Source organism: Trichophyton rubrum (genome assembly GCF_000151425.1).
Source record: "Trichophyton rubrum CBS 118892 genomic scaffold supercont2.3, whole genome shotgun sequence".
Taxonomy (NCBI): Eukaryota; Fungi; Ascomycota; class Eurotiomycetes; order Onygenales; family Arthrodermataceae; genus Trichophyton; species Trichophyton rubrum.
The window spans coordinates 1,021,423-1,040,749 of NW_003456426.1; the positions used below are offsets into that span (position 1 = coordinate 1,021,423).

A 19,327-nucleotide genomic window follows, 5' to 3' on the forward strand; every position below is an offset into this window, starting at 1 on the left:
CCGGGGAGGGGGCAAAAATGAGCGAGACGAGAAGAGAAGAAGAGGAGGAAGAAGAAGAAGAAGCCTCGCGGAAGCGAAGAGAGGAAGAGGCGGAGGAAAAGAAAAGAAAAGCCCTAGAAGGCTGGCCGGCGATGCTGCTTGTCTGCGAACCGGGTCCCTGGAGGATGATTCCGATCGTCCTAAGTATTATCATATAAAAGTCGAAAGGGAAATGTCTATCTGTGACGCTGGGGGTGTTCGCATGTGAGCGAGCCCAGTAGGACAGAAAGAAGCTTGCTGGAAGAACAGACAGGCCTTGGTCACCGGTACATGGCTGGCAGCGCAGTGGATGTGCCTGGGGCCGGAGTACCAGCTACCGCAAACTGATACTCTTGGTACATCAGACCAAGATACATTGCGGTGGCAGCCATGACGATGATGGCCAACAGGCATAAACGGTGAAACAGCCCTCCTCTTGTGCTGAGCCGGTGGAGCATGCTAAGCGGACCCGTCGAGGAGCCATTGTCCAAGGAGAAGAGGAGGAAGACGAGGAGGGAGTCTCCTTTGCCTTCCACAAGCGCAGAGGGTGCGAGAATCGTGAAACCGCTTGTCCAGCAGACAGAATCGGTCAGTCCAGTACTCTGCAGTGTCCATCGAGTTCCCGCGGCATCATATTACGAGCGACAGCTCATAACATAGATGGGTGCATACGTAGGCCTCGTAGTCGGGGAGCATGGGGTAGATGCCAATCCCTCCCTCCGCTGGCCTCCTGGATCACCGTCGAGCCGTCCTTAGTCAGAGATGGTGTCGGCCCATACCGAGAGCCAGTGCATACATACTCTGTAGACGAGCATCATGAATCTCTCACGGTATATTCGTGGCGAGAGAAACAGGCGTTGATATTGGGTTCCGGCGGGCCAAGGGTTGAAACTAGGGGTTGGCTTCAGCAAAGTTGATAGTTGATAGGCCTGCTTTTTTGCTCTGGTTCGGCGATTTCAGGCTGTAACGCATGTAAGCAATGCATAAGAAGCTGCTGCATGCTCTTCCTTTGCTGTTCGAGCTGTATCAGACGCTGCCGTCGCCGTCGTGAGGCTGCAGAGACTGCCATTATCAATTGTTATATTTGGTAGGCCTCCGTCTGCACCGCACGCGGGCCTGCATGGTCTGAAGACACTAATATCAACCGCCGCTCACTCATGTCTATTCCGTGTTGCCCTAGTCTATCGTTGCCCTAGTCTATCGTGATGTCTCCCGGTCTATCGTGATGTCTCCTGGTCTGGCGGAGGTTGAGATGGAGTCATCGTCCTCCCAGGCAGCACCGGCAGCCAGCACGCCGCGTACGACAGGGCGGACGGAGTAACCAGCCTGTCCTGCTCCCTGCCGGCCGCCCTGTAACATCCCCGTGTAGCCTCTGCGTCTTCTTTATGCACGATCCCATGCTCTCTGGCGCTGCTGTCTGCCGTGTGAGTGTATGCGGACTGCCCATCTCTGCCTGCCGGCGACCAGCACCCTCGTCTGAGCCACCGAGCAGCGGCCAGCAGGCGTAGCGACGGCCCTCCTGCATAATCAATCCCAAGCGTCTCCATCAATGGCTGGCTATTTATGGCGGATGGCCGGGGGAGGGTGTTTGTTGGCTCTATATCAAAGAACCAGCAGCCACTCCCTCCTCCCCAGATGCCGCAGCAACACCGTAGACCATCCCATTCCCGTCCTCATCTCTCTGTATTTCTTTATATATATATCTTCGTCTTGCTCTCGTGTCCGCCAGCCGCGATGCCGATGCTCGAGATGCCAAATACGAGGCGCTTCTGGTCTCTCGCTGAGCCGCCGACCAAGGCTCACCAGCGCCCGCGCCTCTTCTCTGCCTCAAGCCGGCCGTCTGAATCTCCATCCTCGCCTGCTGCTCCTCTGCTAGTCCAGGGCTGCTGCTCGTTTCTGCTGCGGGTGCTTCCTTGCTCCAGAAAATTCCCACCGGCGGCCTCCTTGCGCCTCCACCGTCGCCGTCGCCGTCAACTATCGCCAAAACGAAACAACCTCCTGGCTGCGTCTTTCTCCCTCCAGCCGGCCATGGACGGCGGCCTCGACACTCGCTCCCGTTGCAGCCCCAGACTCAGACTCAGATTCAGACTCAGACTCAGACTCAGACTCAGACTCAGACGCCGCTGACCGACTCTCTCGCTCCCTCGCTCGCATCCTTCGCGGCCAGATCGAACCAATGTCCCAGCGGCGCCGCTGTCTCTGGTGTGGCCATGATCACACAGCGTGGCTCCGGGAGGCCCTCTGCAGACACCCGCACGGCTAGCCAGGCGGCGGCGGCATCTCCATCTCCTTCTCCATCCCCTTCTCCAGCGTCGTCGGCTTCCTCTGCGTCCTCGCCGTCGCTGGCTCCCGCCGTGCGGAAGGCTGCCTCGTCCTCCCCTCCCGTCCGCCAGCGCCTTCGACCCCCCCGACACCTCCAGCACCAGCACCAGCACCAGCACCAGCACCAGCACCAGCATCGCCAGAATCGCCCGCCAGCTGCCCTGCGGAAGGCCTCCTATGCGGCCTCGTTCACGGAGTCTCCTACGCAGCTACAGCCCGCAGACGGGGCGGACCATGTCTGGTCTCGCAGCGGCTCGCCTGCTGCTACAGCTCCAGCTTCAGGTTCGGCCTCAGGAGGACAGCTCCAGCCATACCACCAGCAGCCATACCACCAGCAGCAGCAGCAGCAGCATCATCACCAGCAGCGCTTCTACCAGCGGCCCTACTCGCCCCAGCCGCGACTGAAGCCGTCTCCATCCATGCCCAATGTCCGGCAGAAGAGCTACTCGCCGTTTCAGGCGGACAAGCCCTCCCCCAGATCGTCTCCCATCGCCCTCTCGCCAAGTCGGCCAAACCACCACCGCTACTACACGCCGGAGCTGCACTTTGATATCCCGCCGCCCGCGCGGACCAGCCTGCAGTCCGCCATGACCGTGGCCTCCAGCGTGGAGCAGACCAGCGGCACGGAGAGGAGCAGCGTCGTCACCAAGACCAGCTCGACCACGGAGCTGTCGCCCAAGATCTCAGAAGAGGAGGCCCAGGGGGGGAAACACGGAGACCACCAGTTGCACCAGCAGCAGCAGAGCCAGGCGGACCAGGGTACACTCGGCTATGGCGATATGAGCGTCGACGATGCCATAGACATGTACCTGGACGGCTTCGCTGACGACCCGGCTCCCAGCTCGCCTACAAAGAGGAAGTCCGCTGCTCTCGTCCGGGCCCTGCTCAGCACCGATGCCAGCGAGGATACTTATACTACTACTAAACCCGCCAGCACGCCCCCAGACACCCCCGAGCCAGAGTCACTGACGCCGGGCAACTTCAACTCCGCCGACTTCGACTTCAACTTCAACTTTGCTCCTAGCCAGTCTGCTGGTGATAAAAGCCCTTCACCGCGGCCCCAGACAGCTCTCCCTTCGCCCTCTGCCTCTCCCCCTCCTCCTCCTCCTCCTGCTGCTACTACTACTACTACTACTACTACGACTTCATCAGACATGCAGCTCCCACAGAAGCAGCTACAACCACCCCTCATCGACATCTCCATCAGCTCTGAGCCGCCGCCGCTGCTCAAGCCGACCAAGACCCGGGACCAATATGGCTTTCGAAAAGCAACCACCCACGTGACCGTTGAGCAGTACGACTCCTGGTATCAATCCTATGCCGAATACCAGAAGATCCGGAGCGAGAAGTGGTATGCGCTGCTCAAGGCGAGCGGCATCGATGAGGCAGTGCCCACGACGTTCCCCCTCCGGTCTGCAAAGCTGAAGAAGTACATCCGCAAGGGCATCCCGCCAGAGTGCCGTGGAGCGGCCTGGTTCTGGTACGCCGGCGGATACGACTACATACGGCGCAACCCGGGCCTGTACAGACGCCTCGTCGAGACCGCCCTCCGCAGCCCCATGAACGACGACAAGGAACACATTGAGCGGGATCTCCATCGAACGTTCCCAGACAACGTCCACTACAAGCCAGATTCCTCCGAGGACGGCGCCTCTAGTGGCAGCGGCAGCAGCAATCTCAAACACAGCTCCTCTTCGCCAGACACCCCCATCATCCAGTCTCTTCGCCGTGTACTATATGCATTTTCCCTACATAATTCTAATATCGGATATACCCAGTCGCTCAACTTCATCGCCGGATTCCTCATCCTCTTCCTGCCCGAGGAAAAGGCCTTCTGGCTCCTCCACATCATCACCTCCTCCTTCTTCCCGGGAACTCACGAAATCAGCCTCGAAGGCGCCAACGCAGACCTCTGGATCCTCATGGTCGCCCTCAAGGAATCCCTCCCGTCCGTCTACACAAAGGTCGTCAGCACCGCCCCTACAACCTCCAGATCAAAACCCCCAAACCTAAGTACCGCCACCCGGCTGCCGGATATCACCCTGGGTCTCACAAACTGGCTCATGTCCATGTTCATCAGCACTCTGCCCTTCGAAACAACCCTACGCGTCTGGGACGTGTTATTCTACGAGGGATCCCGTACCTTCTTCCGCGTTGCCCTCTCCATCTTCCGCATGAACCAGAAACAAATCGTCTCCCTCGGCGATCCCATGGAGATCTTCCAGGTCGTCCAGACCGCTCCCAAGCGCATGATCGACCCCAACGAGCTCATGATGGACTGCTTCGCTCGCCGCTTCAAACTGTCACAGGCTCGCGTGGAGACCTTACGCCAGGCTCGAAGAGCCGCTATCAGAGAGGGCAAGGATCGGTTATCTCAATTGGCTGGACCAAGGAAGTTCAAGACCGATCCCGGCGGAAGACCGGGTACGGGTGCCAACAACTCTTCCCCCAGCGCATGGAGGAGTTTCAAAAGCTTCAAACAGTGAATCCGATATTTCCATCATTCTCGTCAATCGTTTCTGTCCGATTCCTCTTTTTTTTTTTTTTTTTTTTTTTTTGACTCCCGTTTGTCCTATTCGCTTCTACCGGCTACCTCTTTGTCTCCAGCCCTGGCTTGGATACCTACATACTTACATACCCTCTTTTTCACTTCTTGCATATGCATACATATTCCTCTCTTGATTGATGACCATCATGGTATCGGCGTTATTCTTCTCGTTTACTGTCCCGCATCCATCAGCCTTCGTCGACTTCGCCTTAGCCGTGCTATATCTCTTTTATGTGTCCGTCCTACAGCCTGCTGCTGCTTTGCCTGCTGCTTTGCCTGCCTGCCTGCCAAAAAGCTCCGTTTTTTATACATACCTACTGCATGTATCCATAGAACTACCTACGTCCGCTCACCTATAGACTAGACTTCCTAGGTATAAGTAAATAGAACCACTAAAACAAAAACCCACACTGGCTGCGGCACTCTAACTGAGCCAGAGTGTATGTTAGCATCAGATGAAAATAGCAAACCTCCTCCTATATAAATAAACCAGCAATTAATTGAATCGTTGAATAAAATCATATCATTCAAAGTAGCCGTCAGCCGTTAAAAGTCTATATGTTTAGACAAAAGATACTCGTTGAAAAAGAAGTCTATAAACCATCCGCTGAGAAACACCTCGTTTTAATCATGCCCTGCCCCCGGTACACCGTTCATTTAAACCTCCTTTCTTTTTTTTTTTTTTTTAAAAAAAAAAAAGCCATTCAACTAACCCTTCTTACCACTTACACACTGCGTGAGACTAACAAGCGCCCAGGCCACGCCCTTCACACAAGCAGTAAGACACCACATTATAATTGAAAAGAACCAGAATAACGCCCGCAGCGCAGCCCGGGTCGGTCCAGGTAACTTCTCCCCGGCACGCGGTGTCCCATCCGCATACCGTCCGTACCGCTCAACGTCAATCTCCTCAACCACCAGAGCGGGCTTCCGTTTCTTTTTCTGCTGCTGCTGCTGTTTTGTTGTTGGCGTGATGCCACGTCCACCATCTCCCCGCTGCTGCTGCCGCTGCTGCTGCTTGACTGCATTGGAGGATCTGCCGATACCGGCTTCAAGGTCTATCTCCTCGACTTCAGGCCGTCTTTTCCAAGGCCATTTCCAGGATGATACCGACTGGTTCCTTTCGATTCCCTTTGTTTTCGCCTAATCTGCGCCATCAACTCCGCTTCTCGTTCGTATTCTTCGCGCTCAGCTTGAGTCGTGAAGATTTGTTTGCCGGTTGGTGTAAAGTATCGACGTTCTGCCTCAATACAAGCGGGCTTGTTATTGGGAGTGGAGGTGGATGTTGACATGGGATTGGAATGCTCGTTAGCACTGCCATTGCTATTGGTCGGGGTATGGTTTGCAAGAACGGAGGCTGGGCTTGGTGTTGGAGGCCGGTACGGGTCTGGGAATTCCTCTAGCTTGGGGGCATAGATGTCGATGCTCTCGAGCACCTGCTTGGTGGTTTCGTTGGAAATAGCTGCGACCAGGGTATCAATGCTATGCAGGGATGGGACTGCCGAAAGAATATCGTTTGAAAAGATAGTAAGAGTCATGTGCTCTAAATCCACGGCTGCCAACGGTGTATCAGTCCCCCTTGAGGACGACCCGCTGTTAGGAGCTGACACGACGACGGTAGGGCCATATGATGGGCCGCCGAATGGAGGTAGTGAGTTCGATACCGATGCATTAAGAAGACTTGTACGCACGCTTGACCGGGCTGATTGAGGGCGGCTTCCGGGAGTAGATGGCGAGGAGTTCATCATCGCCTGGTAGTGTAGTTTATACCGTGTTTGGGCATCCTGCCACTCAAAAACGCAAGTCTCCTTTGCTTTCACCTGGCTCACTGCAGCACTCTCGGCTTCCATGGCTTGTACAGGGGTTAGTTTATTTTGTCTTGCCAATTCTAATGACTGCTCCCTTGCTAAAATCTCAGCCAGTTTCGGGAAAATGGGAATGGTGGTGCTGCTGCGGTTTTGGATGTGGTCAAGGTTAAGGGTTACTATTGGGGATTTGGTGTTCGGTTTGGTTGGGTGAGTCTTGTGAAGTTCAAAATCACTAATTGTGTCAGTCTTCAGTGTGTAGAAAGCCACAGATCCAGCACCAATATTATATGTGAACGAATCAATCCTATGTCGTTGTTAGTTCTGGGTTGGATAGCTCATGAAAGAAAAACGGAAGACGCCTACCTTCGGATGTTCAGGTGAAAAGTGCCAGCATCAGATCCAGGGCTTTCACCACACGTGGCATTCCATAGCTTTTCAAGGGATTCCACTGAAGCGATCATGGGCCCGTCGGTGGATGTAAATGAACTAGGGCATGCAGAAGTAGATGGAGGAGAAAGAGATCCATAGTCTACTCGTGATGGTGCTTGGTCCGAACTACTTCTAGGTGATCCTGCATTCGGGTAATATCTCTGTTGATTCAGAGGCAGGTCAGGATCATATCGAGGAAATATAGATCTCATCAGAGGTGGCGGAGGTGGAGGAAGAGGTGACGAGTTGTCTTGTCCTGGAGAATTGCCAACATCACGCGGTTCGCCCTCCGAAGTCGAAGGTGATGACCATCCTCCAGGGGTTGAATCGCTCTGGGAGTTTGTAGAACTGGCAGTCTTCGCCCTTTTACGTGATGAGGATGTTGTCGACTTAGATCTGTTCGGGGTAGATGACCGGGGAGGAGGAAAGACAGCAAACTTATGCTGAGAGTTCCCATTCAGCTGCGGGACTGGTGGCGGTGACTGGTTGTCTACCGACTTTGGCATGCTTGATCTCGACATGGATGATGGCGACGGAGATACCCTTCTGTGAGGCTGTGGAAAGACAAAAATTTTATCTTCTCTGGACGCCGTGTTATTTGTATAGTTTGGCTCCGTATGGGCCTGTTGAGATGGTATAATACTATTTGTGTCTTCGATTATCCGCAGAATCACAGCTTCAGTTTGACCGCCAACCTTTGTATCCTCGAGAACAGGAGACATCCGAGGAGATTTTGTCCTTCGAGGGCGGTGTGCACGCATAGAAGCATTGATGTTGCCGTTGCCGCTGCTTCTGTTGATGCTGTTCTGCCCGGTTTTGTTCGAGGACTGCATGGCGGGAGACAATTGGAATTGTCCCTCGAGGGAATCAGGCATCTGATGTGTAATAATAATAAAAGACGGTCAGGCCAACGGACGTCAGTTAACAGGAATACTGGCCGGGTATGCGATGCACGAAGCACATTTAGCAGGATTTTCGGTGAGCAAAAGAAACAGGGAAAATCAGGGACGGGAGAAACAAAGCAGTTTCTCTCTCTTTCAGCTATGAAAGAGAAGAAGAAGGAAGAAAAAAGTGAGCCCCCGCATTGTGAAAACGGCGGATCACATATTATCTATCGTACAGGGCACAAAAATGAGCCCCCGGATGACGGGATATGGCCAACCAGAACGATCGACGAAGGCGGTGCGACGGTTTACCGCTGGGCCTTTTTAGCACCACACCATGAAAAATTCCCACCAGTCCCTTATTTTGTTTCCCCACGCCACACATCAAAGTCTCTGTCTGGAAGAATCTTGTTGCATTCTTCCTGTGTTAGCGAGGATGTCCATTTCAGGGAGGAATCGATGGATCGGCTGAATCACCGTGCATGAAACCTTTCCAGATATGTACTGGGTTGTCAAGATTGGCATCTTCCGATTCGCTCTGCACAGAGACGGGATGGGTAGCCGCCGTACTTATTGGCCGGGTGTGGTGCAGAAGATGTGACCAGTCCATCGATTGGCGGGGGCCCCCTGCATCCCGTCACGAACCAGGCGCTTGGAGAGGACAGGGGATCGGCGCGACCAATGCGGTGCTTGGAGGGCACTAGAAGAACTAGTGTAGCCCTTCTAACAAGCAAACAGAGCCCTTCACGTCTTCTTATTGGAGTCGTAATTATAGCACCTCGCCCCGGCGAACCTCCTGTCGTCGTTGTCGAGAGCAACATGCGGTCGGATGTTTTGCTTTTTTATATTGAGGCTTTGAAGAGCCAAAAGGGAAAGAACCCACTTAGTTAGGAACGGGAATCAAAATTAGGCTTATCACGTGAGCAGGGGTCCCCCTGGGGCCTGGCGGTTGCAAGGAAGCAAAAGAGGACCACAGGCATCATCACCTGGGGTGTGATTTCGTTTCTTCAGGGCATGGTTGGTGTGGCCCGTAGGAGGGAGGCTGGGTGCGTAACCGCCCGCAGGGCCATGGGGTCCTGGATTTGTTCATGCGGTGCGGAGGTGTGGCACGGGGGGGGGGGGGGGGGGGGTCGTACTGAGTATATATATTTCTAGTTTCTAGTATGGTACACGTGAAGGGAGAGCTTCTATGCAGCGTCACGGTTGACCAGGCCCTCTATCATCGAGATAGCGCCATCCATGTTTCCCTTGTTATATAGGAACAGGCCTTGGAGAGCGGCGGCGCTAGTTCCCATAGCCCGGTCTCGCTTCTGGCCATCTTCGTCCTCAATAATACCAAGCGCCGTGAGCCGGTCAAGGAACGCCTTCTTATACGCGCTTGACTCGTCGAGCTCGCCGTAGAATCTATCCCAGAGCTGAGACACTTGGTATCTGGTGGCTTCGCCAAGACGAACGGTCATGTCCACTCGGCCGGGCCGCACTAGAGCTTCATCCAGCCTGTCGACGTGGTTAGTGGTGAGGAAAATAATTCGTTCCTCGGCACTAGCAACCCCGTCGAGCGCATTGAGTAAACCGGAGAAGGTGACATTCGCACCCCGGTATCCATCATCATCGGACTGTACGCGCCGTGAGCTAAAGGCCGCATCCACGTCTTCAAGTAGGACCAGGGTCCGTGCCGGGATGATGGTAAGCAGGTGATTCAATCGATCGTCCGTCAGGCCTCTCTCACTAAGATTGAGGACTGCGATATCGTAGTCTAGTTCTCCAGCCAGCGCTTGGATGAAAGAGCTCTTGCCGGTACCCGGGGGGCCGTGGAGCAGGTAGCCTCGCCTGTAAGGAATACCACGATCGTGGTACCATGCTCCACTTGAGAAAAAGTCCTTTACGTCGGCCACGATTCGTTCCTTGACTCCTGCATCCAAGATGACCGAGCTCAATGGTCTCTTGCGCCGAGGCTGACCAAATTGGCGCCACTCTGCTCCCCAGGAATTGTAGATAACAGTCTTTCCTTCATGCGTCTTCACCGCGTACTCGTGTGCTTCTTTGAACAAGTCTTCGAAGATATGCCGTTGCGAGTATAGCGTGGTAAGTGTCACAGTCTCCCATGGGCGCCCAGTCTGCAGGTCCCGTGACTTGGCTTCTCGGACGCGATTTACGAAGATGAATGCGTTCTTGTATCTGAGAATATGTTTTCCCGGTCCCGGTATGAGGGCGAAGTGCGTGTGCATCGCCCCGTTTGCGTGTTCGATCTTCTCGGTTTGTATGGACAGGTGACGCATACCGGGTGTAAGCTTGTTCAGCAGTGAGTCCATAAAGGATGTCTGCGTCTGCCCTCGAGCAGCTTGATTCGTAAGCTGCGAGCGTTGATAGAGCGTCATCCAGTTCAAAAACCACGGGTAGGAGTCGTCCTTTATGCTAATCTCCACGTCAACCAACATCCGTCTGCGCAAAAGTATAGCCCCATGTCGGATTCCACGCTGCGCAAGTGTGAGGCCTGCTCCTAAACCTGCTAATCCAAATCCCTATCAATTGAACAAAAAAGAATATTAGTATGTATGTTAGCCAGGATTCAACCTCTACGCCACTTACAGCTGTGAAAAAGGGGTTATCGGAAAGCTGTGCAAACAACCCTTTATCCGTCTGGATGGCATTTCCTGCTGTCAAGTTCAGCTTAGCTGCTGCCACAGAACTTGCCGGGTCAGCAGCCGCCCCATTCGGTTCCATTGACCTGGAGGCAATTGCCGCAGCATCTTTTCCCAACATAGGTGTACCCGTACAGCTCTAGCCTATCTCATGTCGTGAGAAGTTTTCTTGTTATCCAGACTCCGGATCGAAGCTCGCTTTTTTTTTTTTGATATCCGTCGCTGCCTTAACTCTGCTTATGTAATTTAACTTTATCAATGACGGATAATAGTAATGCCGTGAGGCTTAAATAAGGTTGATGATGTAATCTTGAATGTTTACTTAAACTGATGTCATTGACTTGTCGAGTACCGTCAACGACATAAAATGACGGTGTTTGACAGTCATTGGAATTAGATATGACGGCTTCGACTTACCTCAGTAGTGCTGTAATATATGAAGAGGGATCCTTTCCTTGAAATACTGAAATGATTCTAATCTCTAACCATCTCAGACCGTAAATCAGACGTTACCCCTTACTCTAGAACTATACCAAGTAGAACTTGATATTAATACGCATGACAAAGATGTCATCTCAGACTGACCTTCAAGTTAGGCCCTCCTCAGCATTCAAGAGGGTCAAAGATAAAATCCAGGCCTGCGTGGACATTAAGAAGAAACACGATATGCAACTTGCCGAATTAGGGGAACCGACCGACTCCTACTGCTATAAAGCTACTTTGGTCAAGTATCATTGCCCCCAGAAAGATGAGCTTCATACAACCACTGATACTGAGGCATTCGTAAATAGTTGGGAGTATGTATTCTATCTTTGGATAGCTCTATATTATGGATTTAGTCGGGCTAATAAATAAATAGGCCACTAGGCTCAGAACTTTTCCAAAGGCGTATGGAACAGAATGACGAGAGGGAAAGAAAAACCATGAAGGCACACTTACAGTAAGAAAAATATGACAAGAATAACCATCCCAGTTGTCATTGAAGGATAGCTAACTTTCAGTTTAGGAGACTCCATGAAAGAGTCAAGCGCCTGTTCCAAAGCCCCGCAGTGGATGTTACCTTTCCCAACTTTCGGTGGACGAGGAGATATAATGACATCTACGCAACCTGGATGGGACACTCGTGTGTCTACATGGAATTCTACATGAATGGTCTCACTGTCCTTTGTGACCCCGTCTTTGAAGATACATGTGTGTATCGAGGAGTGAAGGAACACCGTCTCAATCCACCGCCGTGCAAGCTCGAGGATATCCCCTTTGTCGACATCGTCTTGATTTCTAACAGCCACCCTCAGCACTTTTCTTATCGCACGATAAAAAAGATCCATAAGATTCATCCCTTCTGTCGGTTTATGGTCCCGAGAGGATGCGCAGACTGGTTCAGAGAGAATGGTATCGATACAGTGACCGAGTTTGACTGGTATGAGAAGGTGGACTTTCAGGCCCTGCCATACGCCAATGCATCGGACACCACTCCGATTGCGGATATTGGACGCTACAGAAACAAAGAGATGGAAGCCACTATATGGTGTCTTCCCTGCCAGTACGAAAGCCCTATGGGCCCGGGGAGCAGGGCAAAGGGGCTCTGGGCTGCATGGCTGATACAGACGGGAATGTGCAATGTCTATTTCTGCGGGTATGCACCTCGTATTCTCAATGGTAACTATACACATGCTAACATTCCACTAACCAGGGCAACTGGATACCGAACTCCAGAAGATGTCCCGCCCGGCGCGGATCCCCTCTTTACGAGAGTCGCAAAACGTCCGTACACTAATAACCGCTGCCCCCGGGAGTTGTGCAAGATCATCGGAGACATACGCCCCCATATAGATCTTGCATGCATCCCAATTGGCGGATATAAACCCCGTAGTCTCTGGAGCGGGAGGAACTGCGACCCCACCGATGCGATAATGATGCTCGAGGACTTGGGGGCCCAGTTTGGCCTCGCCATAGGCTATGGCACCTGGGGAACCACGAACAAAGAGTTCAGAGCAATTGAGGACGAGCTTGAGCGTGCCTCCATCGCACGGCAGTGTAAAAAAAATAAGTTCAATACCACAGGAATTGGCCATACCATAGGATACGGTGAATACGGTGCTCACGCACCGCTGGACCCGCAGCATCTCTGCAAAAACAGGTCCGAGTGGCTGAAGGCGAAATTGAGCGAAAAAAGGGGTCGTGAGTCTTTCTGTGGAAGAGGATTATACAGGCCTCGTGCACAGTAAGAGATGGCCATCTGATATAGAGGTGTCCTTCCCCTTTGGGCATTCACAGCCTGTTGTCGCCGCCGAGCGTCCCTGTTTGGAATAGTGTGCATGTTTGTTTTGACGCCCGTCCTCAGGTGGGATGTCCTTATAAAAGCCCCTTCTTCTCCTTCTTGTCCTTCTTTTCTTTCTCCTTCTTCTTCTTCTCTCTCTTTTCTTCCTGTTCATAACAAACAACTCTTTACACAAATGAAACCACACTCCTTTATATATACTCCTATTCACCAGACATATATGTATACTGTCTTATGTATATATCCTGTCTAGCAGGATTATTCTCTGCTGTTGCCGCCATATGAAATGCACGGCAGGTAAGAAGCGCGCCCTTCGAAGCCATGTTTGACGCTGCTAACCCGCTTGTTCATCAGACAAGCGAATAAAGGGTATCGATATCGGTATTCGGTATTAATATAACCGACAATAATATATCGCTCCCCATTAGGGGAAGCGATTTGCAGACGTTACCCTCCCCTTGGCCCCCCTTACCTCGGGCCAAACACTAGCCGGGCTAAGGGGAGGGTGGAGATAGATACCACCCTTTCTCAGGTTTTCCTATGTCCAGAGTTTGTTGGAAAACTTGGTATTCCAAATTCTATCATATTGGGTATCGAAAAAATCGATATCACCTCCAATTTTGGAGGTGAAATAAGGGCATCACCTCTCGTATCACGAGAGGTGCCGGGGGGCCACCTACAATGGTGTGCCCTCCCGGCGTTCCAGCCGAACTCCGAGATTCCAGAAAACCGACAAGATCGGAAGAATTAATATAAAACACATACTTCCACCCGAGGGCATGGGTCCCCTACCACGGGGGAAAAGGTACGTATATTCGCGTTTTCCTCATAGCATTACCGCGCAACTAACAAGTCAAGATAATAGAAAGACCAAGTGCCATTTAATAAAGGAATAACGGATATATCTACCTGGATAATAGGTGGTGCCTTTGGCCACTCCCTCCGAGGACAACCTCGGAGGTGATTGTGTGCCGGCTCGTCCTTCGTCCCTCACCTGAAGGACGAGCCGGCCATGGAATAATGTCAAGGAAATCATTATCGGAATGACACAGGGCCACGATGGATGTATCAGCTCATCCAATGTTGACCCCTTTCCAGGAGGGGTCAATAGTGACCTCAAAAGAGGTCGAGCAGTAAGTTAGCCCTCTCACGTCCACGAAACCTGGGAGTTATTCTAACCATTTTTCAACCTAAAGGCCGAACTCGAGCGCATGAGGATGAGCATATTGGGCCTTTTATTATATATATAATAATAATTATAATATTAAAAACATAAATATAATATCCCGTTGTAAGACGCATTCCTGTCATTAGCTAGCAAAGAATCAAAATGATATCGACTTGGTTGAGCTGGAGTAGAATGCGCTAGTCTTCTTTGGGTCTAGTGCGGGATCTCTCCCACATGAAGCTTTTCTATGCAAAAAGCGAAAGTCGAAAGTTGATATCAGAGAAGACGAACAGGAAGACCAAGAAGAAAGCTCCAGCACGTCTAGATAACTACGCCGTGGGAGGTGTCTTGTGGCCGATCCTGTTTATTTTTCTTAATTCGTTCCGCCTGGGACTCCCTTTATACTGTTATTCTTTTATAATCGAGCTCCCCGTTGCCCAAGATGCAGGCCCCTGTGGTTGTTATGAGTAGGTCCAAACACTCCCGGGCTTCTGCCTGCAGCCTACCTTCTCTCGTACCATTGCTAATATCAGGCTTCAGATACCCAGAATGAAGGGAGACAGATTGGCCGAAAGGCACAGATGTCAAATATCGCAGCTGCCAAAACGTGAGGAAGCCTGCCACGAACCCCTCTATACAAGATGATATGGTTACTAAACGAAAGGGGGGAATATGTAGTGTTGCCGATATTATCCGATCATGTCTGGGCCCGAAAGCCATGCTTAAGATGCTTCTTGATCCCATGGGCGGAATTGTTTTGACCAATGATGGCCATGCAATCCTTCGAGAGATTGAAGTTGCTCACCCCGCCGCAAAGAGCATGATAGAGCTGAGCCGGACGCAAGATGAAGAAGTTGGTGATGGAACTACGACTGTTATTGTGCTTGGTATGTCCTTTTTAGTGTATCTGTTATGTCCTAGGGCTGTACTAACTACTGTACTCTTTGTAGCCGGAGAAATTCTGGCGCATGCGCTCCCCCAGCTCGAACGCAACATCCACCCTGTTCTCATAATCTCTGCCTTCAAGCGAGCCCTTTCCGACGCTCTTGCCATAATCGAGGAAATATCCCTTCCAGTCGAAGTGGATGATGACAAGGCCATGTACAGTCTGATACAGTCGTCGATCGGAACTAAATTCGTCTCTCGCTGGTCAGAACTCATGTGCGGCCTAGCTCTGAAGGCAGTGCGAACCGTATCTCTTGATAACGGCAGCGGCAGGAAAGAAGTTGATATTAAACGATATGCGCGTGTCGAGAAAATTCCCGGCGGCCAGATCGAAGACAGTGAGGTCATAGATGGTGTCATTATCAATAAGGATATCACCCATCCCAAGATGCGACGAAGGATAGAAAACCCAAGAATCATCCTTCTTGACTGTCCTTTGGAGTATAAGAAGGGAGAATCCCAGACCAACATTGAAGTCAGCAAAGAGGACGATTGGAATAAGATTCTACAGATCGAAGAAGAGCAGGTCAAGCGCATGTGTGATGCCATCATTGCTCTTAAGCCTGATTTGGTCATCACTGAGAAGGGTGTCTCCGGTATGATATTCTACCTCTGTAATTGGATTGACCCCGGCTTTGACTTGACTAACTTCTCCTAGATCTGGCGCAACATTTCCTAGTTAAGCAGAATATCACTGCCCTTCGACGTGTGCGAAAGATGGACAACAATCGCATTGCCCGTGCTACTGGTGCTACCATCGTCAACCGTGTCGACGACCTACAGGAATCCGATATTGGAACCCAGTGCGGCATCTTCGAGATTGAAAAGATCGGTGATGAATACTTCTCGTTCCTCAGAAAGTGCAAGAACCCGAAGGCCTGCAGCATCATCCTCAGAGGTCCATCCAAGGATATCCTTAACGAGGTCGAGCGAAATCTTCAAGATGCCATGTCCGTGGCCAGAAACGTTATTTACCATCCTCGCCTATCCCCTGGTGGAGGTGCCACTGAGATGGCCGTCTCCGTCAAGCTTGCTAACCTAGCCAAGTCGGTCGAAGGTGTCCAGCAATGGCCGTACAAGGCCGTCGCCGATGCAATGGAGGTCATACCGCGAACTCTAGTCCAGAACTCTGGAGCCAACCCAATCCAGGTCCTCACTGCTTTGAGAGCCAAGCATGTCGAAGGCCGCAGCACTTGGGGTATCGACGGTGATACCGGAAAGCTTGTTGATATGAAGGAGTATGGCGTATGGGAGCCCGAAGCCGTCAAACTGCAGAGCGTCAAGACTGCCATTGAGGTATATTTTTTTACTTTTCTTCCCATTTTCCCTAGTTTTTACATAGGTTGCTAACGTACATTTCTTTTCTGTTAGTCTGCATGCCTGCTACTGCGTGTTGATGACATCTGCAGCGCTAAATCCCTAAACCAAGCTGCTAACATGGGAGGCGGTGAAGAGTAGACGGTCTGGAGTATTTTCATGATTGGGATATGTCGATCAGGCACATAAAACCGCCATCAATACATAATGCAAGGAAAAAATTTAAACAGAATAGAGAAATCAATTGGCCGCATGCATGTGCATGGCCGTGTCATATCAAAAAACTGAGATTCGCCTGGGTATCATATCATCTCTTTATAGTACAGCATCACCCGTTTAGACCCGCATATCAATCCTCATCATGTATAATAACGCCAGGGACTTCACCGTTCTCATGTCCGTCCTCCTTAGTCTCTGGCGCAGCACCCTCATTCGTAGCACGTCCCTTGACAGCCGCATCAGTAGCATTGTTTCCTCCGTCCTCATCATCACCACTCTTTCCCTTCTTCCCCTTCCCTTTCTTCCTCTTCTCTCTTTTCCTCCTATTCTTCTCAGTCTTCTCTTCATCCTTCCGCCTAGCTTCTTCCCTCGCTTTATTGAACTCGATCTCGTCTTTCTCCTTCTTTAGCTCCTCCTCCATAAGCTTTATCCGTTCATACTCTCGCCTCCTACTAGCCTTGTAGACATGGAACTCTCCCGACCCAGCTCCCGCGGAGGATCCCTGGACATTAGCTATTATTTCCGGCGGTGGAGCAAGGGTCTTTGGTTTCGATGGTTCCGGTAACCTGATTTCTTTTGAGGGGTCTTTAAACAGCGTTTTTATCTCATGTGCTTGCTCTGAGAGGGGTGTAAGGGCCCGCCGTTTCGTGGGGCGTTTGCTTTGGGGGTCTTGACTTGTGGGAATGGATTCCGGAATCGGCTCTGACATCGTGGTGATGCCCAAAGGTAGTCGTTTGGTAGGCTATGAGTTTGGTATCTCCTACGCCTTCTTTTTTGTTGTATGTGTGTATGCCCGGGTGTATCGTAAATTCGCCTTAACAAATGGATATTTGAAATGGCTCGTTATCCTCCACGTATACTGCCTGTCTCGTCCTGCGTCGTCGAAGAAAGCTGAAGGCCGTTGAAGTTGAAGTCGAATCATTTTCTTCTTCCTTTTCAACGACTTCAATGACCAAATTCCCGGTCACATGATATATTTTAACAAAATATCCGTACGCAGACTGTATATTGAATATTTTGATTAAACATGAAGTGAATCAGATCAAGATAAGTTTGATAGTGAAATCACGTAGAATGCGGACTAAATACCATGAAGTTATTTGCAGGCTTCCTTGGGAGCAACAGAGATGCGTAGTTATGGTGTATTAACCTTCTACTGCAGAGCAAACATCACAGGCGTATTCCCACAAGCAGCCGATGCTATATTGAACAATCCTAAGTATCAAATAATCTAAATGAAGCCTTGTTCATGCGTGCAAATACCAGATATTGAATAGGCGAGCGTGCGTAATAATCGCAAGGGTTGCTGCTATACATCCGTCGAGCCCTAAATGTTGGTCGCAGACCACGAAAGAAAGCAACATCGCACTCTTGCAACTTCTCACGCTTGACATCATCACGGCTTGCACTTGTATTGTGCGCTCAGACTGGTAGATCAGTATGCCAACCTATCGTATTGGTGAGTAGATTTATACCGTTACTTTCTTGATTCTTGAGCTGCTTGTTCTCAAGTTGAATACGACGCGCCGTGACGCGACCTGCAAGAGCTATGCTAACATCGAATCACGACTAGAGCTGGCCAGTACTGGCAGGGCTGGCTGCAAGAATAAGGAATGCCAGGAGAAAAGGGAAAAGATCCTTAAGGGAGAGCTGAGACTAGGCACATTCGTTGACACCGAGCAGTTCCAAAGCTGGGCGTGGAAGCACTGGTAAGTTGTGCTATCTACTGTCGTGTTTGGCCCTCGCGCGGATACTGATTCGACACTAGGGGATGTGTGACTCCAAGGCAAATTGCGAGTATCCAGGAAATCGTTGATGAGAATGGAGACCGTGACATGACGCTTCTGGATGGCTACGACGAGATCCCAGCCGACAGCCAGAAGAAAGTCGCCGATGCCGTCGAACAAGGCCATGTCGACGATGAGGACTGGAAGGGTGTATGTTCGTCATTCGCCGTATAAATTTTCTTCTTAATGACCTATTATTATAGGATGTGGAGATGAACCGGCCTGGAAAGGTCGGGTTTCGAGTGAGAGCGTCCAAGAAGAAGGTAGGTATCATTATGTCCCACACTTATCTAGATATATATACTTACTCTGAACTAGAATCAGAAGGATGAAGACGAGGACGAGGACGAGGATGATAAAAAGAAGAGTGGCAAGACCAAAAAGGCACCCAAGCAACAAAAAGGCAAGAGGAAGGCCGATGAGGCTGACGAGGCCGAGGAGCCGGCCACTAAAAAGACCAAAACCAGTGCTAAAGCTGATGCAAAGAAGACCAAGGCAGACAAGGCCAAACCACAGGTCAGCAAAGAACCCGAGGTAGAGGAAGAAGCCAAAGACAAGGAAGCCGAGGAAAAGAAGCCTAAGGGGTCCAGGGCCAAGGGCGCCAAGGAGAAGAAGACTACTGCTGCCAAAGAGAAGAAGGAAAAGGAGGAAAAGAAGCCCAAGGAGAATGCTAAGGGAAAAGCGAAGGAGAAGGAAGAGGCGAAGGAGACGAAGGCGAAGGCGAAGAAAGATGATACCAAAGACACCAAAGAGAAAAACGCCGTGAAGAAGGATACCAAGGAGAAGGAGAAGAAAGAGACCAAGCAGAAGAAAGATACGAAAGAAGAAGAAGCAAAAGAGAAGAAAGAGAAGAAGCCAGCTGCAAAGGCACAGAAAAAGGCGGCTGACAAGGATGCACCAGCCCGTCGAGCGAGCGGAAGAGTGTCACGCACAAAAGCTGCTGCTACCTAAGAAGCCCC

At 51.2% G+C, this 19,327-nt stretch overlaps 7 protein-coding genes across 7 annotated transcripts; 4 read left to right on the forward strand and 3 right to left on the reverse strand.

Annotated features, from left to right (window-relative positions):
- Nucleotides 1-1,752: 1,752 nt before the first annotated feature.
- On the forward strand, nucleotides 1,753-4,826 carry TERG_03110 (uncharacterized protein; the record flags this gene model as incomplete). Its single annotated transcript, XM_003236012.2, has 2 exons — nucleotides 1,753-1,790; nucleotides 1,895-4,826. 2 exons carry the CDS (start codon nucleotides 1,753-1,755, stop codon nucleotides 4,824-4,826), a joined length of 2,970 nt encoding a protein of 989 aa, XP_003236060.2.
- A 1,120-nt stretch (nucleotides 4,827-5,946) lies between these two features.
- Nucleotides 5,947-8,234, reverse strand: TERG_03111 (uncharacterized protein; the record flags this gene model as incomplete). Its single annotated transcript, XM_047748026.1, has 2 exons — nucleotides 7,060-8,234; nucleotides 5,947-7,000 (listed from the first exon to the last, which is right to left on the reverse strand). The coding sequence occupies exons 1-2, from the start codon at nucleotides 7,998-8,000 to the stop codon at nucleotides 5,947-5,949; spliced, it is 1,995 nt and encodes a 664-aa protein (XP_047604000.1). The 5' UTR covers nucleotides 8,001-8,234.
- Nucleotides 8,235-9,196: 962 nt separating this feature from the next.
- TERG_03112 (uncharacterized protein) lies at nucleotides 9,197-10,772 on the reverse strand (the record flags this gene model as incomplete). The annotated part of the gene is made up of 2 exons (XM_003236014.1): nucleotides 9,197-10,531; nucleotides 10,599-10,772. The coding sequence occupies 2 exons, from the start codon at nucleotides 10,770-10,772 to the stop codon at nucleotides 9,197-9,199; spliced, it is 1,509 nt and encodes a 502-aa protein (XP_003236062.1).
- Nucleotides 10,773-11,218: 446 nt separating this feature from the next.
- Nucleotides 11,219-13,197, forward strand: TERG_03113 (uncharacterized protein; the record flags this gene model as incomplete). Its single annotated transcript, XM_003236015.2, has 4 exons — nucleotides 11,219-11,448; nucleotides 11,511-11,591; nucleotides 11,658-12,287; nucleotides 12,345-13,197. 4 exons carry the CDS (start codon nucleotides 11,219-11,221, stop codon nucleotides 12,877-12,879), a joined length of 1,476 nt encoding a protein of 491 aa, XP_003236063.1. The 3' UTR covers nucleotides 12,880-13,197.
- Nucleotides 13,198-14,542: 1,345 nt separating this feature from the next.
- On the forward strand, nucleotides 14,543-16,503 carry TERG_03114 (T-complex protein 1 subunit gamma; the record flags this gene model as incomplete). The annotated part of the gene is made up of 6 exons (XM_003236016.1): nucleotides 14,543-14,567; nucleotides 14,641-14,707; nucleotides 14,779-14,987; nucleotides 15,051-15,641; nucleotides 15,704-16,341; nucleotides 16,417-16,503. The coding sequence occupies 6 exons, from the start codon at nucleotides 14,543-14,545 to the stop codon at nucleotides 16,501-16,503; spliced, it is 1,617 nt and encodes a 538-aa protein (XP_003236064.1).
- A 208-nt stretch (nucleotides 16,504-16,711) lies between these two features.
- On the reverse strand, nucleotides 16,712-17,290 carry TERG_03115 (uncharacterized protein; the record flags this gene model as incomplete). Its single annotated transcript, XM_003236017.1, has 1 exon — nucleotides 16,712-17,290. One exon carries the CDS (start codon nucleotides 17,288-17,290, stop codon nucleotides 16,712-16,714), a length of 579 nt encoding a protein of 192 aa, XP_003236065.1.
- A 731-nt stretch (nucleotides 17,291-18,021) lies between these two features.
- On the forward strand, nucleotides 18,022-19,319 carry TERG_03116 (uncharacterized protein; the record flags this gene model as incomplete). Its single annotated transcript, XM_003236018.1, has 5 exons — nucleotides 18,022-18,040; nucleotides 18,155-18,290; nucleotides 18,350-18,518; nucleotides 18,572-18,631; nucleotides 18,687-19,319. 5 exons carry the CDS (start codon nucleotides 18,022-18,024, stop codon nucleotides 19,317-19,319), a joined length of 1,017 nt encoding a protein of 338 aa, XP_003236066.1.
- Nucleotides 19,320-19,327: the final 8 nt, after the last annotated feature.